Source organism: Aquila chrysaetos, chromosome 10 (genome assembly GCF_900496995.4).
Source record: "Aquila chrysaetos chrysaetos chromosome 10, bAquChr1.4, whole genome shotgun sequence".
NCBI classification, from domain to species: domain Eukaryota; kingdom Metazoa; phylum Chordata; class Aves; order Accipitriformes; family Accipitridae; genus Aquila; species Aquila chrysaetos.
The window spans coordinates 34,358,982-34,378,173 of NC_044013.1; the positions used below are offsets into that span (position 1 = coordinate 34,358,982).

General features: G+C 43.6%; 1 protein-coding gene across 2 annotated transcripts in view; it reads right to left on the reverse strand.

Annotated features, from left to right (window-relative positions):
* LOC115347365 (protein spinster homolog 2-like) overlaps positions 1-19,192 on the reverse strand; it is a 141,486-nt gene that overhangs the window by 5,647 nt on the left and 116,647 nt on the right. Inside the window, exons 11-13 of one of the 2 annotated variants that reach the window (XR_003925465.1) lie at positions 15,577-15,740; positions 14,915-14,997; positions 343-389 (exon numbers count right to left, since the gene is read on the reverse strand). Coding sequence is in view for 1 of the 2 variants with exons in the window: in XM_030028671.2 (XP_029884531.1) it covers positions 347-389; positions 15,577-15,740 (207 nt within the window). In the remaining variant the exon portion in view is untranslated. The remainder of the gene's footprint in view (positions 1-342; positions 390-14,914; positions 14,998-15,576; positions 15,741-19,192) is intronic. The other variant, XM_030028671.2, reaches the window with a different exon arrangement.

Sequence of the window (19,192 nt, forward strand, 5' to 3'; positions counted from 1 at the left end):
GCAATGCAGCAGCAGGTTTTAGGAATGCAAGATATGTTCTAAATTCTGGCCTCGGACAATCACACCTGCTGCTGGTCAAGTCAATAGGGGTTGCATGGTCCTACCTGCTCAAAGAAGGGAGCACCAGGTTTCTGGAAGCAACTCAGTACAACAAAGGCCACTTGAGTTGACCCCTGGTTTCCCTGTTCTTGATTTGCTCTGATTTGGGTTGAGGGTAGCAAAGGTACAGACCATGGCTGTCTAAGGTTAACTTCTTTCCAATTTATAAGAAAAGAAATGGGTTGACAGGGGTTTTGGAGCAGATGGGTAGCTTGAAACCAATTGCTAGTTTGGGTCACTCACCGTCTCAGACTTTCACAGAGGCCGGTGGCATCACAAGTTGGTTCACCCTGGTGAAGGGAAAACAAAAAAGTGACACGTGAGAGCTGCAATTAGCAAAGAAACAGGCTCCTAAAAACATACCAGCCTATTAAATCCAGGTTCCTGTTGCTCCACAGTTTCTAAAGAGATAGGACATTAATAACTGTCCTGCACAATGGTACAAAGCTGAAACCCTTTCACACAGTGGTGTCTGATAGCAGTTCTGACAATTGCTGGAACATGCCAAGTAACGTTACTGACACTAATTGACAAGGATTTGGGAAGGTCCCAAAGGCATTCAGACGTAGCAATTGTTTCCCTAAGCCAGTGACAAGACTGTTTATACAGTGGCTGTTGAATGGTGTCCTTCAGACTGACAGCATAAATGTAAACAGTCACCACTGATAAAAATTAAATTAAGAAAAAAGGAGCTGTCTTTCACTTTTCAGCTCCTGAAGACCTGCTGCTGTTCCAGACAACTGCTCCCAAGTGATGGATGGAGTCCAGTGGGGACTGCAGTGTCACCAGGCAGAAGCTGTTCTCAGCCCCCCCAGCGTGCTGTCCTGTACCTCCTGCTACCGAGGGCAGCGAGGGGAACAGCTCCTGTTTGCTCTGTGGGGTACCCAGGGAAAAGACAGCAATAGTTTTACAAAGTTCATCCCTTAGCCCTGCTCTTCCTCACTGCAGTATGTGCCCTGTGCAAGTCAGCCTTCCTCGTCAGTAGCTCTCCTGCGGCAGCAGATCCTCTCCTCTCCCACACCGTTCATGCCTTCCCAGACGGCGGTTACTTGGGGACAGGAGCAAGCTCCTGTGATAGCGTTCAGCACAGCAGGGCCCCTGTGTGGACTGTAAGGAAGACAAGTCACCCTCTGACTCTGGGACCTGCTTTCTATCTCGGACGCTCCCTGACCTCAGTGAGAACTCCTGGATTCTTATACCGACACTGGAAAACCCCCACCTCACCTAAGGACCTGGCTTGATGCCACATTTGAGTGCTTTTTACAAATGCACTCTGGCTGTACTTGGCCAATAGGAGAATAAATCTGAGTCACAAAGCAAGAGTCTTCTCATACCGTTTGGCTGCGCTAACTTAAAATAACAGATAAACTGAAACAGCAGTATTTTATACCTTAAAGGATTGCAGCAGGATTTTGCCATCACATGCAAAAGCACAGCTTCTTTCTGAATCGGTGAAAAACTTGGGCAGGTTTACAGGGAAGATCACAGAAACCATCACTGCCTGAGGTCCTAGCAGGTAAGAACTTCCCAGTGAAATATCATTTTCCTTTGGAAAATGCTGATTCATTAAAACTCATCTGTGGCTCTTCACCAGACTTCATACCTGACCCAGGACACTCTTCTTTGCTGAAAAGGTATGATGCTGGATTCAGACACGTGTTCCAGGATAAAAATTAACCGGTGGTTAGGGGACACCTTCCAAGAAATCTCTGCATCAGGAATAGGCCCAGTTCAGCCAACAGCTCTTAACTTCACACCAACCTCACAGAAAATGTATCTCTAAGATGCATAGAAGCCTCTGTGCCTTCTCTGCCTTTCCAGGCTATAAACTGAAATATTTTTGATGCAGGAGCTGACCCAAGTTTCTTTGTAGAGTTATCATTCTTGGTAACCCTACTGCATTGGACATTACGTTGTATTGAACATTGTGACTGTGCTTTAACTATTGGAATACATCAGAGAGAGAAAATGTATTCACTTGTAATGCTACAGTCAACGTCAGAAGTAGGAAGTAAACTATCAGATGTTATGAAGCTATCACAGAATACTGAAAGTCCAGATGTTTGAATGTGCCATAATATTGTTTGAAAGTCACGCCCCTTAACATGTAATTCATTCCACATTTTTACAAGATACAGAATATATACAGAAAAAGTTAAGTTTTACCATTACTTTCTCTTTAGCACACCTGCATTGCTGACAGATGAACTGTAAATACACACACAACCTTCCTTCTTATATTACTTATAGTTCAGCCTCCTATGGGATAAAATGTACCTCCCACGTAAGTACTTCTGGTGTCCCCAAGTCATGAGAGTTACTCGTTCTTTGCATTTTAACACATTTCTCTCAACTTCTGCTTTATCTCGGTTTTACAGACGGGAACAGAGGCCTAGAGGGGCTAATCCTGAAATGCATTGAGAAGATTTCACGGGAAATTAGACCCCACATGACTTGAGAACCTGCTGGGGAGAGAAGTGACTTTCAGGGATCGTATAAGAAGCTAGGAGGCGGAAGAGGGAACTGAAATAGTCTCCCAAATTTCAGACAGTGCAGTCTTCGTTCTCTCTGAGCACTGCGCTGTAGACAGGGTTCACTGGCTTATGCACCGCCTGATTTCAATGAGGCTCAGCTTACAGGTGGCAGCAGGTCAGCTGTCAATTTTTGTTTCTTTTTTTTAAGCAAAATGACTAATACTAAATTTTAGATTCCCTTAGGTAGTAAAATGTAGTACATGGACTTAAGCTAACAAGGCTCAAGACCATCTAAATCCCTGTTTAAGTCCCACTTGCCTTTCTAATAACGATAATCCCGCACTGAATAGATTGTCGCTTCCGATTTGGTGATATCCGCTGACTAAACATTGGTTCCTAAATTGTTCTATTTTCTCTGCAATGTTTTTTCAAGATTGTGAATGTTTTCATTCCTTGAAGAGAGCGGGGTGGGAACCACTCTGTTGTTTCCTGAGGGGGAAGAAACTTACCCAAATTGCCTTTCAAGAACAGAAGCTGTACAACTTTTTTGGTTGGTTTTATGGGCTCCTCCAGCAGTTAAAAATGTGGCTGACTCCTTCTAACCCCATCATTTCCTCTCCTGTCAAACCCAAATATTTCTCCTAGATCCTATCAAACCATTTCTATGTAGTGTGACAGCATCTATAATTCTGAAGTATTTATAAGACTGTCTGTTTAATATTAAACTACATGTTCTAGAGCTGTTAAATATTTATACTATGTAAAATGGATCTAATTTCACAGCACCTCAGCTGGTTAGAGAACTGCATAAGAAAAAGAAGATGAATTTAAGATAACAGATGAGTGGCCAGGATCTTTTACAGGTCAGCTATACTCTACTTTGTTCCAAGAACTGTGCAGAGATTATTCTCCAAATGCTCTGTCCCTTTCAGTCTAGCTGGTGACCAAGCCAACAGATAATGGAGATTACTGTTTGTAATACAGCCAGCACTGCTGTACAGTTGCTGGCACAATCTGGGCCCTGTGAGGCCTTTTGAAAGAGTTTTTGCTGCCCACATCAACTCCAAGAATGCTCTGCTCCACCCTGTGCCAGCAAGAATAAAACCCAGATCTCCCTTCTCACCTGCAGCTCCATCTGCTCCAACAATTCAGGGTGAAGTTGTGAGAAGCAGTGGTGGACTATGTCCCCCACTGACTTTCCATAACCTGTAGGCTACTGAATGTTTGAGCTCCATGAATGTCACCTCTGTTCATGAGCTCAAACTCAAGCAACAGGACGTCAAGGAGAACACACTTTAGTATGTATGTGCAGCACCATCATGCACAAGACTCCAGGAGAAAGGCTGTGCTTATATAAAGCTTTTGTGAATGCTGGCAACACCGTTTAATGTTAAGTTTCATATGTAACTTAAACAACACACATATTTCAGTATCCTACAGCTTTCTGAAAGCCCTGTTTTCTTGCTATCTAAACAAGTCAGGCTCTGGCTTTTGTAACGGAGAAGCATATTAGGAAATAATTCCCTAATTTTTACAGCCTGCTATACTTAACATCACTTAACTTTTACAGCCAAAAATAAAATGCTTTGGTGGGGTCCTTCTAGCCTGCAAATAACTCAGTTTTTGACTAGCAGGAGCTCATTCAGCAGACAAAAGTATTGGGGCTACAGGGGCAGCTAGATCACTGGACTTAGCAGCAACTCCTGCCTGTGGTTAAGGATCCTTCTCCTTCCTTCATTTCACTGAAGAGAATTCTGTGTTTCTGAAGTACTGTGCAATATGCTGTAAAGTGCCTGTCTGAAGCGGCGCTTTAGGAAGGATACCAGCATAACAGTCACTAATGGCACCCTTCAGCAAATTCCTCCCTGTCTGAACTTTCTCAGACATTGCTGGGGGGCGGGGGCGGTAAACCTTTCCAAAAGGCCTCATGAACACACTGAAATCAGAAATTTTAGGTGGTGAAATGTTTACATGGACAGACATCCTTGAAAGGTAATGAGACTTTATGACCTTAAATCTACGACAAACAAATCTCTTTTTCAAATGCAGCTAGTTAAAGGGGGGGGGGGTTGGCATCAAAGCGTTAGAGCCAATGACACGCTACACCTGTGTATCAGCAATGATCAGCAGCCCAGCCAGGTGCAGCACTCTGCAAATCCAGCTACTGAAACTCATCAGTAGCATTCAAATCTAATGTTGCTGTCTGAACCTCTGCAAGAAAAACAGAGGCTAAGGACTATCATTTGTAGCGCCACACCTGTATGACTTTCAGATGTAAGAGTGAATTTTATCAACTGATAAATGAACCCAGTAAGTTACTTGCACACGAGGTTAGCTCATGCTGTTGTTATCACTGTGTTGACAAAATAGTTACGGAGTAGGAGAGCTGGGGCAGCCTTCCACTTTTGATCCCCAAATGCACACAAACTCAGGTCCATCAGGTAAGTTAAAACCCTAGGGTAGAAGTAATGCTGTCACTGTGGTCTCCCTGACACTTACAAGAGCACAAGTGTAGTAGCAGATGGAAGGAGGAAAGATCATTGAGGCAGAGAAGCATACAAGTGGGCTTAGGCACAGGCAAAGTCCTCTCTCTGCACCATAACCACCTCCTAACTTACCAACTGTGGTTCAGAAAGGGAGAAATGTCAGGGAAGTGTATGTTTCACATACTGGGCTCACCTCATCAAACTTCTTGTTACTGCAGGGATCAATTGCCTTACATAAATCCTTGCTGAAGCCAACTGCCAAAACACATTAACGTTTTAGTGAAAAAAGGAGAGAAATGGACACAAGTTTACAGACCATCCCACTCGTATTTTCCATCACTGACTGCACACTGTCAACACCGTCACAGAGTCAGCTTCAAGAGGATATAAAGCTTCTTGCAGTTGGCCTGCCAGCAATACAAACAGGTTAAACACAGGACCAGGAAACACCTTAAAAACACAACCAACCACCCCTCAGACGTTATCACACTTTATTCATACTCTACACAGGCCCTGCTGCCTTGTCTCACTGGTATTTCACCGCATAGGCATTTATAGCTGCATTTCACTGGGATTTTGTTGTGTTTCCCTTGAGGACTTTGAATCAGTCAAACTCCATTAAATGCACCAAGTTTCATCTAGTAATGCACAACATCCACTGGGCCACGCATGTGGGCACTGAGTTCAAGCAAAGATTTCTGCCCCTGAAACAAATCAAAGAAGTCCATGACTATTGTGCTTTCTCTTATTATTTTGCTCACTGCAGAAGCCAAAGCCAGCTCTCTTATCTACTGCAGAGTCCTCTTTCAGCTTGGCTCTCTACCCCACTGGTGAGCGTAACATACTGGTCCCAACAATGCACCAGTTTTGCCAGACACTTCACAAAGAGCAAAACCAGCAGGCTGGAGACTCCAGTTCAAGTGTGTAGCTTTTATGCCCTTCATTATACAGAGTTTTTAATCAAGCAGTGCAGGACGCATGTTAGACATTACTGTCCTCCAGTAACTACGTATAGTTGCCATTTTCACCTGCAGTTCGAAGGAGCTGGCTTTGGTTCCCCACTATACAACAGAGTTCTCGCGGGATGCTGAACAAACTGCTATGTGCACTTGTGCCTCCATCTCCTCCCTAAAAAATGGCTGCAGAACACTAAACCTTAGTACAACCTATTACCTTCTGAGCAGGATGTAAGAACAGCCAAATCAAGGATTGCTTCCAGAGAACATGTCCTGTTTTAGCAGAACTCAAGCTATTTTGATAGTTAAATCATTAACCTTGGGACAAGACACTCACAATTAACAACATCATACATTACTGCAGAAACTCAGTGCTTTGATTTAAAAGGCTCCTAGTATGCTGCAGCTGAAAACAATGACTGAAAGCGAAGATGCATGAAAGGTGAGCAATAATCATACATCAACCTAGAAAGATCCCAGTGCGTGGTACAGGGACAGGACTGGCACAGCTAAAAATAGTCTACACACTGAGCTTCCTGATGCATCATGACAGGTTCATCCAGCCTCCCAGGAACAGGGTCTGTTTGATGAAGCCGAGGTCAGTTTGCTAAAGGAAAAGGACACTAAGCAGAACGCTAACAAAATTTAACAAAGAATCAGGCATAGGAGTAGCTTATATTGGAGTAGGAAACCATTGCTTAATTTAGCTCCGCCGCCTGCTCGTGCTCCCTCGTTTCTACCCAGAGAGGAAGCCTGGGGCTTGTGTAAATCTGAAGTACTCCAACCCAAGGCTCAAACAGGACTTGGTTGTGTGCAGCCCTCCTGGCAGCCAGTGGCATAGAGTTGCCCTTCCCTCTGGAGATAGAAATGGTGGATCAGTGTGTAGTGAGCAGCAGCTCTCTCGTGGAGACAGCCCGATGGGAGCTTCGTGCTGGTGATGACAGGTGCTCCACCAGCTGCACTAGAGAAATGAATTGGCTTAAATCCCCTTTTCTTCCTGCACGTCAGTGGGTTTAGCGAATGGAATATGATAATCATGTACAGCAAATACATTTTTTTCTCTCTATTCGGTACAGCCCCTTAAAGCTGCGCAGACTATGTTAGTATTTTCCATCTGTTCATTTAATCTAGGTGCTGAGCATATTTGCCTCCAGAGGAGGAAACATAGGTCAGCTTCTATTTTGCCTCTTTCACAGATCTTGACAGAGGAGAAAACTGGCATAAAGAAAAAATCAATAACCTTTCCTTCTATTTTTCCAGGCAGCTGCAACAGAACAGATGTGAAGACGAGCGGTTAACAGCGCTCATTAGGGTATGAAGGACTTGGATGGAAATGAACTCCAGAGATAAGTCTGCCTTACTGCTCTGCGGTGGTATGCTAATGTGGACTCCTGAAGTTAGTGAAGATGTGGGTCTCTGAAGCCCTCAAAACTTTGTGCCTGAGTCTGCCCCTGTATGTATAATTCTGCCAGATATTGATGGGCTCAGAATTAAGGTGGTGGGATTTTTAGTGCCATAGAAGATGTGGCTAACAGCATACTCTTATGTCCACTGAAATAATGGAGGAAAGAGGAAGTGGAGGGTCTTGCTTTTTTCTTGGCATGATTGAATGGGAAAGGGGATAAAACGTGACATAAAAAGCAGGTATTATCTAATTAAATCTTTAAACAGAAAATCCTGTGGAACTTCCTGATGCCACTTGATTAGATACATGCTTCTTACCCTCCAAAAGAACTGCCTCATGATACAGCTCTTTTCATCAACCTCTAAGCTACCAGGTATGGGGAACAGTCCTTGAATTTTGCTCCACTGTAACAGTCTGGGCAAGCCCTGTCTGGCATGTGGTAGTGGTCTGGCAGCAACTTCGGGAATGACCAAGCCAGAGCACTTAAGACACTCCATACTGAAACATTGGAAGTAAAACTCCAACGGTTTTGTCCCTGTTTCACTAAAAGATGCCATTCAGGCCAAGGACCCAACCACAAAGTAAATTACTCTAACACACCTACAGTCACAGCTTGCTGAAAATCTGCCTTGCAGATTTCTCCACATGAAGAGGTCATCTACTGTTGATAAAAGTCAATACCTTCATAAGATGTTCTGTGACCATGACAGGCTTCAGGAAACAGACTAGCAGGGCTGAATTTTTCATTATTTTTTCTATTTCCTTGTGTCAGAAAGGGTTTCTGGTTTGGAAGGCTGCCTTCTGTTCAGTGCTTCAGTCACCTGCGTGGAGTCTGATCAGATTTCGTATCTGTGCCAGGGCAGCCTTAGCAAAGAAACCATCTTAGTGAGAGTTTAAAATATCCTCCTGCGTGATAAAGTCCCTCCATGCCAAGAACTGTCCTTTGCAATGACAATGCAAATTGACATATTGAATCCATTGTAAGCATATGGTTTTTAAGTGCCCCTTGTACCTTGTGGGCAAGTGCTTTCAATCCTCTTTTACAGCTGATGAGCATTTTAGGGACAGCATCTGACTCCTTGAAGGTTGCAGCAGAGAGGCAGTAGCCAAGACAGCAGTAGGACTCCAAGCAGTTCTTGATCTGGTGCTCTTCTTGGACAAGTAAGCGTTGCCTTCCTGTAACTTCAGGCACATGGAGAAATTCCATTCTTGCTGTACAACAGCACTTAAGTAGCTAAGAATAGTCTAAGAATATTGTTTTCCTTTTCCTGTGGCACAGGAGATTAACCTCAAAAGGTCAGTAGATGTGGGGAATTGTTGGGCTTGGAGAACCATGAAGTTCTGCCTGCAGCCTCTTCTGTAGCTTGCAGTTAGCAAGAGCTATGCCAACACCAGCTGGCTCAATCCTGCCTGTACTTAAGAAAAGCTCCTGTTGCCAACAATTAACCTGAACAGCATATTTCAAATGCCATGAGCATTTTGTGTAAGGACCACAGTTGAGCTCAAAATGTTTGTGAACAACCAAACTGACCCTTGACATCTTCCTACCTAACCTGCAGGAAATCCGCAGGTTGACTAAAGCAATGGAATAAATCAGTATTTTCTTCTATGAGACCATATTTTCCATCTGCATGAAACCAGCAGCTCCCAACTGAAGAAGCAAACCAGCATTTAAAATTCAGCCAGTCCCAAGCCATTACATTCTTATATTTGCTAGCTCCATTTATGGAGTTACAAACATGGCTAGTAAACAGGGGAGAAAAAACCCCAGCTCTACAAGCAGGCTTTTTCCACCAATAATAAAACTACTTACATTTTCACCACCTCTTCCCTTCATATTCTCAACTCTTTGATTCCATATAAACCATCTAACAGTCTAATCTTATTCCATCTGCAGTCTATGCGTCTTTATCATGCCACTCTCTGATATACAGAACACGCTCCTTGCCTCTCTTCTTCCATCATCACAGATCCTCTGCATCCTAATCTGGGCTTTTTGCTGTAAATTCATATGCCTTCAAAGGCCAAGGACATCTTATCTGGGCTAAAAAAGCATTGTGAGTTTTTATCACTGTAGGAAATATTTAATTATTGTTCTTTTGTAAAGTAAAAACCAAACAAAGAAATCATGTTATTCCCCCTAAATAGCTGAGTATCAGCAGTGAGTGGACTGTTCCTCAAGTATCCTTTTATGGGAGTTGTTAAAAACCACTTGCTGGCCCTGAAATCCTCAAATCCAAATTCTGCTTCAATGCAGCACTAAGACATCTCTCTAAAGTAAGTGTCCAGCCTCTTTAAAAAAACCCTTCCAATACATCTTAACATACTTCATAGAAGAAATATTCTTTTTAGTAATGCAAACTACCAGAATGGAACATGCTCTGTATCAGTCTAGCATGCCAGTTTAGTACCTGTGACACTGTTAATGGAGGGGACTCTATCCTTTGCTGGCAACAACATGAGGTCATCTGCTGGGTCCTTTCTGTCTCTAACTGCTGCCACAGAAAAATCAGAGAAAAAGAGGGTTGACAACTCTGCGAGTCCTTCCCCTGCCCCACATAATAGAATCTGCAAAGCAAAAATAAGGTCACACACTTTCAAATTGCTGCAATAGGAGAACTGGGAGATCATTTTATATCTAGTTCTAGAAAAGGCTAAAAATAAGCCTGATGTGAGGCAGAAGACAGTCTGAAAATGGATTATTCTCATTTTTCCTGTAATGTAATTTGCAGATGTGCCGTGTTTAAGACAGCAGAAAAGGTGTATGGACTAGGGATTGATTTTTTGTGGCTTGCACTATCTAGTCTGCAATGAGTATTTTCTTTCTAGTGTTTGTACCCACCACTTTCAAAATGAAATGTTTTTCAACACCGCTACTCAGCAAGAGTTTCCACACCTGATCAAAGGTGTTAAGAGTAAATTTTTTTTCTTATTAAATGTTTAATTTTAATTTTAGGAGAGAAGAAAATCCTACTAGAGCTGTTTAAATAACCTGATTCTTGTCATGTAAACAAATGGGTGAACCATTTAGGCTTGCAGGTCTCTCTGAAGTGCTGAGTGGTAGCTAGTTAAATACTTAAATTCCTTTGTTCTGACCAGCTGCATCAGTGCAGCTATTTATTCCTGTTCCGTGTCTGCACCAGGGATACATACTGCAGTTGTATCCTGCTGCCTGATCTGCATTGCTGTATCTTTGGCGAAAATATCCAGCATATATCATGCAGGGTGCAGAGAGGAACTGAACAATTATAAAACTTGGATATCCATGCAGAGCATCTTTCTGTAGCTCTGGAAGGATATGGGAAAAAAACAGAAAATCTCATGCTTCCAGGTATAAAAACAGGGATTAAATTAAAAAAAAAAAAAAAAAAAAAAATCATTTGAGGGGTAGACTATCCTACACCTGCACAGGGTGGTGTTTCTCAGGAAAAATCTAGGTGAGTTTGGGTTTTTCCTCAGCAACAACTGGGAGTAGCCGTTGTTGGAGACAGAACTGCAGAATCACCCTGCGCCTGCTGCAGAGCATCCGTGGTCCTGCAGGTCTGTGCCCGTGCAGAGACAGAGGATCATTGCTCAGCAGTGCTCCAGATGCTTAACACTCACGCTGACTGCCCCGAAAAGAATCACATTACACGCTAATTACATTACAGTGATTTATATGCCCTGGCACCTAAAAGTTGTCGCAGCTTGGGGAAAGGACTTTTTTTTTTTTTTCCCCTTTTCATAATAAAAAGAGGACATTCTTCCCAATTACTGGTGAAGCCATTGCTTCTATTAAGTACCAATGTAGGCATTTCTTTTGCAGCTCTCCAGGGTGAAGCTTTGTTTTTTCAAGTTATCTGCATTATGAGGGAGAAAGAGGACATAGACAGACCACAGACACAATTCTCAGCAGTGCTGAGCTTTTACTTCCAATGAGTGAAGTACCTGAAGTACTCCTGACCTCTGGAAGTTGCCTTCTGGCTGATATCTGCCAAGGCTGCACAGGTATCAGTGATGGAGCTAGGGAATAACACATCATCAGATTTCTGATCTGTTTCTGTAGGGCTCTGCCATGACAAGACTGTATGTGTATGTATCGTCTTCCAGAGGATCTCAAAGTATAGCTTGGGTCTCAAAAATTTTCATTAAGCAGGTAAGAGAAATACAGTGCAGAGTGCAGTCATGTTTGGAAATAAAATATGACTGCTTTAACCCTCCACTGCAGTAGTACAGAACAAGAAAGGAACAACAATACAGTCAAGTGAAATCACAGCAGAATTGTAGTTGAGTGGTTTAAAAAAGAACTGAAGTATTTATTATTACCAGTGCATAAGAGCTCTTACAGAAACCATTCTTAACCATTTTCCCCTCTCTTATCACTTTGGACGGGTGGGATTAAATTTGTGTTATAAAAATTGCACCAAAAATGATTGGATTATATTACAGAGTGATGTACTGTATCATGTTCTCTGCTAGTCCTAAATTTACTAAAAGCCTCTTTAAGCTGTCAGACTTATGAAGCAGCATGAAAATAGTTATAAAAGAATCGTGATTTTAAAAAAAAAGAATGGCTGTATAAAGAAATTTTTGTCATGAGTGTTTTTGTGAGAGGGGCAGCCTTATTGACTGGAATTCCTGTGCTAAAAAAGTAATCTACAAAATATGCCAGGAATTGTGGCAATGATAAAAGTAGCGTAAAAAAAAGTCACGAGGCACTGAAAGCCTGGAAATTCTGTTTTTGAAAGGAAGTGTGGTGGAAACTGGAGGAAGCTTTACAGGAAAGAGAGGTTGGTATCCTGATACTCTTGTCCTGCCTGGAAGAAGAAATTATCTCTAAGCAAAAGCCCAGAGACCATTACACAAAGGAACAAACAAACAAAAAAATCCTAGCAATAAAACCCTGAACTACTTTTCACAGAAGCATGGCAATTAAAGCAGGGAAAGCTTAATTTCCATAGGCAGAGCTGCAGAGAGCAGCGTTACACTTCTTTGCTTCCATATTAGTTCATTAGAGAGGTCTGTGACATCTGCCCTGTGTGCCCTGACCCTACTGGTGATGAATGGGTTTAATCTCTGGCGTGTGACACCAGCGTTTGTGATTCCTGCAGGTTAATTGATTTCTTTTGGCAAAGCACATTTCCAAGTCCTGTTGTCTGAGCAGCATGGCTGACTGCAGAGGGAAAACAAGGCATCCTGAAATAAGAAATTCTCCTGTACCCAGCAAGTAATAGGTAGGATACAAGGGAGGACTGGCCAGGCAGAAAGCTATCCTTGCCAAAGGTGCGCAATGCCAAGTGCAGATGGCCTGTCAGATAGGTGGGAGCTGGACGTCGGATCTGGAGTCCAGCATGGAGTTTTAAGCTGCTAATAGCAAAATGCTCTGTTGTCTTTTCCCTCACGGGCAAGCATGCTGCTAATAACAAACAAATCCTCCTCCGTAAATTCTTCTGAGGAGACCACTGAACCTGTCAGCAATGGCAGACGGGACCCAATCGACAGCACAGTCACCACTGCACATGGCAGGGAGAGAAAGAAGCCTTACTCCGCAGTTGCCAACCTTATTAAAGATACTGTCTTACTGTTCAGTAATGTGTCAAACTTGAATTAAGCTGCACTGTCCAGGAATCTGACTGTAGGATGCCAGGGTATTTTTAACATGGGAGCGGGCATATCCCAGAAACAGTGCACTAGGAGTCATTTGAGAGAAATTATTTTGTTAACCATTATTTATGACAACTGTTCTCCCTCTGTATCTGAGACAGTTTATAACACAAAAGATCTGTGACTGATTAATATAAAATTCATAAACAAGTGTGAATCAGACAGACCAGGAAAGGGAAGGATGCAGAAAGAGAGCGAGCAACAAAACCACATCTGAAGCCTGAATATGTTTCTTCAAAAAGTGGACCAGTGACTGGTTGGGAAGCTGGTGGGCTTTGGACGTGAACAGAGTACCACCAGATCTGCTCAAGCTAGACAGCAACAGACAGAAATAAACATTTTTATGCAGGAGAAAGCAGAGCTGTGGGATGTGATCTCCCTCCCACAGTAACACTACTGCAAAGCTGGTGTTTTGGTGCACCGTAAAACAATCCTGTGAAACACACCAGCGCTGGCACCTAAGCAGAGTCACCCAGTTAGCGACCAGCCTGTGACCTGTAGTGCCTCCTGCGAAAGCCCTCTTCCTTGAGAACTCCACTGGAGCTCTGATACCGGCTGGATACCACAGTGCATTGCCCAGCATAAAGGTCCGGGTGGGGTTAGACATGCTGTTAAAGATGGGAGTGACCCGAAATTCATCAGTACCTGAATACTGAAATCCTCCTTCACTACCTCAGATGCTGTCATGCCACGCTGGCAACACACGTGGTGCAAAGGGACACATATCTCCACCATAATTATAAGTAAGTGGAACAAGCACTCTCCCCTCTGAACACAGTGAAGACAAACACTGAAGTTTTCCCAGAAACAGGCGGGGGTCCTGGGCGAAGGCTAACGCTATGGCTACACGAGGGGGATTTCATCTGCTGCACTGTATCACTACCCTGTCACCAAATAGAACTTTTGGCTCCTTGCAGCAAAAAAAGCCACCCTGCGCACCTAGAAACTTATGTTCATCTTGCCATGTCCCCAAGTGATCACTACTTAGACTTGCATGTACAGCTTATGTGCACAATTACAGAAATAGGACTGGAAGACAGCCAGAGAGCACTTCCCATCTTCCTGCCTCAAGACCGAGCCAGGGAGGCCTTCAGAAACACTGGACAGCTTTCATGTCTTCTCCAAATAATCTGCTGTAGCATTTACCTCTTTTTTCTCTTAGGAAGTTTTTCCTAACATCTAATCTCTAGTTTCACTTCTTGCAATTTAAAGCCGTTATATGCAGATAACAAATCAGGCACACGTCAGTCATGTCACATCTCCAAAGCCACACTGAAGTTCAACTGTGCAGGACTTAACCTCCTTACAAGATATGTGATGAGGCCTTCTTTCTTCCACAATGTTTAAACATCTCATTATAGGGGGAACGTATATATCTAAAGGCACCAGGAGGCAGAAAACCTTTCCTTTCTCTGATATTTGTGCATGTTAGTAAAAGGAAGGTGGAACTGCTCTTACAGGGCCACAGCACCATCTGTGGCACTGCTTCCAAATCTCTTGCATCCATCTGATATGATCGTGTGAGCCAGAAAGTATCACCGAAACTGTTCACGCACTTATGTCAACCTCCAAACACCTTATCTTCCTTCTAGTTGCACTATGTCTAGTGACAGTGATATGCCAGGGCCCTTCTCCTGAAGGTACAGAAAGGTATACTCTGCTCTCTTTGTCTGCAGAATTACGACAGCTGTTAACCTCTGCATTGTATGTCTGCATGTCTCCCATTCTCCCAGTGGGAGAAAGGCAAAGGCAACTTATAGTCAACACCAGACTAGTCACCTGCCCACATATTCAGCATGACATTATACATAGATACTCTTATTTTTCGACAATTATGAGAAAGAGACTAACCCCAGAAGTTTGTATGTCATGTGGAAGCGTCTTCCGAATTACTGTAGTTGCCAACCGTGAGGTGGTCCGAATCGGTTTCTTTACTGAAAAACAGTAGCTTTTTTTTACAAGCCGCAATAAGGGACTGGGAAAGACTATCTTTATTACAGCAACCCTTGAGCATGTATGTCCCCACACACAGCTTGCTTCCTTCTTGCCTGATACTCCTGCGTATTGGAGGTAGTGAGCAGGGCACAGGGGGCTGAGATGGGACTGTGGGCTCAACGTTGACCACCAAGCTCTGCAAAGTATCTCTTGCTCATCACCTAGCAGTCCACCGGTTCCAGCACACAGCAACCCCTCACTACAGATGGGCTGGGCTGTGGCATGCTCACGCAAGGGTACAAGGGGCCTGTGGCCTCAAATACTGTGCTCCCCTCCAGGCCATATGGCCAACAACAGAGATCCACCAGAGCAGAAGCGTGTAAAGGATGCTCAGCCAGCACGACCCAAGCCCCTGTGCTTCGTGCAGCCTCATGCACTCTGCTGAGCCGAGGTTCTTAACGCACAGCCCGACATCCTTCACCTGGAAGGACCAAGGCCAGGAAAAGAGTACAAGCATAACATTCAAGAGAGAAAACAGGCTGCGGTACCTCCCCATTTGCAATTGCCAGGTTACTCACTGTTGTTCAGCTTTCGCTCGGTCACTTAGGAAGAAGAGGGCTGTGGCCAGGAAAAACATCCCTCCTAGGACAACGACAAACGGGCAGAGCATGAGTGCATACCCCAAGCTGAGGAACTCCCAGACTGGGGACTCCTTTGTGCTTTGTCGTATCAGGTCTGAGATCTAGGAGAGATGGGCAAAAAAATTAGTCACTTAGATGAAAAAGAGACACGGTAACAGTGAAGGGAACACGATTCTCTAAACAACCGCCCACTGAACATGTGCGTGAGGTTTAAAATGGAACAGTGCGTTCAGTAAAAGCTGAATGTCCCTTGCACGCTTCAGCCTTCCACATGCCACTCTGGAGCCTGGGCAACTTATGCTGTGAGCAGCCTGGCAGGAGTTCTGCTCTCCCTGTCGCTCTTCTGGCCTGATCTATTATTCTTTCCATAGCCCTCTCCATCTTCTCCCTGTCTGCTTCAGTGACTGCATCCGTGGGTGTCAAACCTTGCTGTACTGACCGAGCCTCCTGGGGTGCCAGCAGGGCCGCACTGCATTGCTCGGTGGGTGAGGGAGCGATCAATCTTCTGCAATTTCTATCAAGTCCTGCTTACTCCTACACCTTACCTACCTTTCAGCAAAAGGAGGTATTAAATTCCATTTCTGTGTATTGAGTGGGAAGGGGGAAGTGTTTTTCACTGAACAAAAAACCAGAGATCCCATCTGATTCTCAGAAACAGAACTCAAAGATGTTTTTTTATCCCCATGTCTGAGGTATGGACCTCATTCCCTCTTCTAACCTCCTAAGCGTGCTGCGCTTTGAAGTGTAATTGTGCGCAAGATGTGACTCTGTCCCCCAGGCTCAGACAAGGCCTGTTGCACAGGGGCTGTGCTCACACTGAAGAACCACGCACCACCGAGTTTATGGGCTAAGGCAACCTGCATCTTCCGACAGCCAAAAAGCATAATTATATGGAAGTGAAAACAAGTTTGTGCTTACACGAAAGAGCAGTGACATGCAATAGCAGTATTTAGTTCATTATGAAAAGCTTTTGCTAAAACTCAGTAATATTTAATGACTGTTTGTAGCTAAAACAATCACGTTTTAGTATTTACTGTCCCGCAAACAACTTTACTCTCCATAAATCCAACAGAGCAGTAGCAGAAGCAGGGGTGAGTCTCAAGGCATTGGGTATTTAAATGTCCAGCTCTGTTTTTATCTGTGACCTTTTGTTGAGGCAGAAATACTAGTTTATACCAGAAGACTGCAGGGAATTTGCAACACAAAATCCTACTGCTGTGCATAAACGCAAGTCAGTTCCAGAAATAGTCAAAGCTTGTGCAGCAACTTCTAAACTGCTACATTACTGCTAATGAAAAAGGTGGCGTCAGACACAAACTACAGGCAAAATCTGTCAAGGCTTAAATCTTGACGATCAAGTGAGGAAATGTCACACGCAGGAGAAATCGCCAATTCTCAGCCCTGCAGCCAACTGTAGCGACCTGGAAGGTATACGTCTGTGAAGAGATGCCTCAGCAGAGGCCAAGCACAACAGAAGGTCAAAGGATGACACTCATGGGGACTCAAATGAACAGGCTGCAGAGTGTGCTTTAGCAGGGAGACTCTGGAGCATTGGTGGTCTCAGTGCCTTAACAGCCATCTTCCAGCTCAGCCTGGCTCCTGCTGGAGTGAAGGAAAGGAGGAGCAGCCAGCCTGATGCTGGAGGTGGAAGCACTGCACACAAAAGAGCAGAGGACTGTCTTCCAGGATGGAGCATTCTCAAGTAAAGAGGAGTAAATAAACACTGGAAGAGCGTATCTAAAGAAAGAATTGAAGGTTTGTAGCCAGACTTCTCTGTTTTATTCCCTGCCCTAGAAAGGAGGAGGAAAAAATGTCAGTACTTGGGATATGGGTAAGGAAGTGTTCCTGTCCTCTCAAAGAGAACTTTATTCATAGTGTATAACACACACAAGGAGAAACAAGAGTGTTATGAACAAGTCTTATGTGAGAAATGATGGCTAAACAAGTCCTTAGACTGAAGACAAATAAAAGTGGCTGTTAGTCTGATAGACTTATTAAAAAATAGCAATGTGACTTGAATGTGAAAAGAATGCAGCCACAGGAAATTAGCAGAACATGCACTGCACCCTGAAGACAGGGACATCAGCTGGTAATTTATTCCCTCTTGTATCTAGACACCTTAATTCCCAATATTTCCCTTACTCTTCATTATGAACCAAAATTTGGCACTGAATCGGCCCCTCTGTGTGCAATAGCCAGAACTGAGGCTATTCTAAAATAGAAATGTAGAAATTCTAAACCACTTTCCATTTTTTGGAATGGATACAATTATCCTCCAAAAGGACCAGACAATAAATCACTTGACAAATTGACATGATAAATCAACAGTAGAGGATGAAAAGCCAGGCTCCCGATTGCTCTCTCTTATGGATGACATGACATACTAGGCTAAAAACAGCTTTGAAAACGTAAAGTCTCCAACAAATAAAACTCCCAGTGCAGCTTGGCCCACACCTTCCCTTCTAAGGCATCGTGTTGACCTTTTATACCAACAAATCATGTTAACGTTGAATCTGCTACCTTTTTCATTTTTAACCCAACATATTCTGTAAGTGCACATTTTAGAAAAAGCAGTGTTTCCTCCCATCCAAGGTGTAATTCTTCCCACCAAGCCAGCTGGGCTTTCTCATCTAGGTTTCATATAATCCCCTCACCCATGTCTGCATCTCTTAACTCTAGAACTTTATCAAGGCTGACATACATGTTTTTGCTGTTAACAGTCACTATTCCTTGTTGTTTCGTTCCACTCAGTTACAAGCCACCTGCTAAGACTGGAACTTTGGCATCTCCTCTCAAGAGGACACAGGACATAATTACAGGCTTGGGCTCCAAGAACGACATACTGTTTGCCAAATGGTCTGCTCTGTATTGCCAATTTTTGGCTTTCCAGACTCCTCGCAATGATAGCATCCTGAGTTGTCTAACTGTGATTTGGCAAGACTCAATCTAGCATCATATTGAGTGTCTTCTCTCTACCATAAGTAACAAAAAGTGGGGGTTGCACGCACAGTCAGTGCCAGTTCTTCAGCATGGAGTCATGTGTGGGATTCCTTTCTTTGTTCTGCCAATTGGTAGGTGGCAAAAAACTTCAAAACATTTACCCAGAATGTGGGGGTGGAAACTCAATAAGGAAGTCCTGCTGCTGCTTTGCAGTCTAATAAAAAGCCTTGGATAACATCCTAACTATGAAAGTTCACATCTTCTTTTCCCTCACTGTGTAACATAGATCTCAGACCAAGAGGAATGACTTTGCTAAATAAACTTCAGCTCATGGCATTTTTACAACAGAATACAAATGGCATGTATTCAGCCAGTGGCAGCCAACTGGATGAAGTCCAGCTAGAAAAAATGCCCACTTTCCAGAGAATGAACAGTACAGCTGCAGCAGGCATGATCCAAAACCCCAAAATCTCTGATTGTGTCTCAATCTGAGTGCAGAAGACAATGAAGGAAAAAAGAGAAACTTCTTTACCTTTCTTGGGAAGCATGTGCTGTATTTTTTGGAACGCTGGACAGGCTACTGATGTAATAAAAGCTCAGGTGGGCTGAAGCC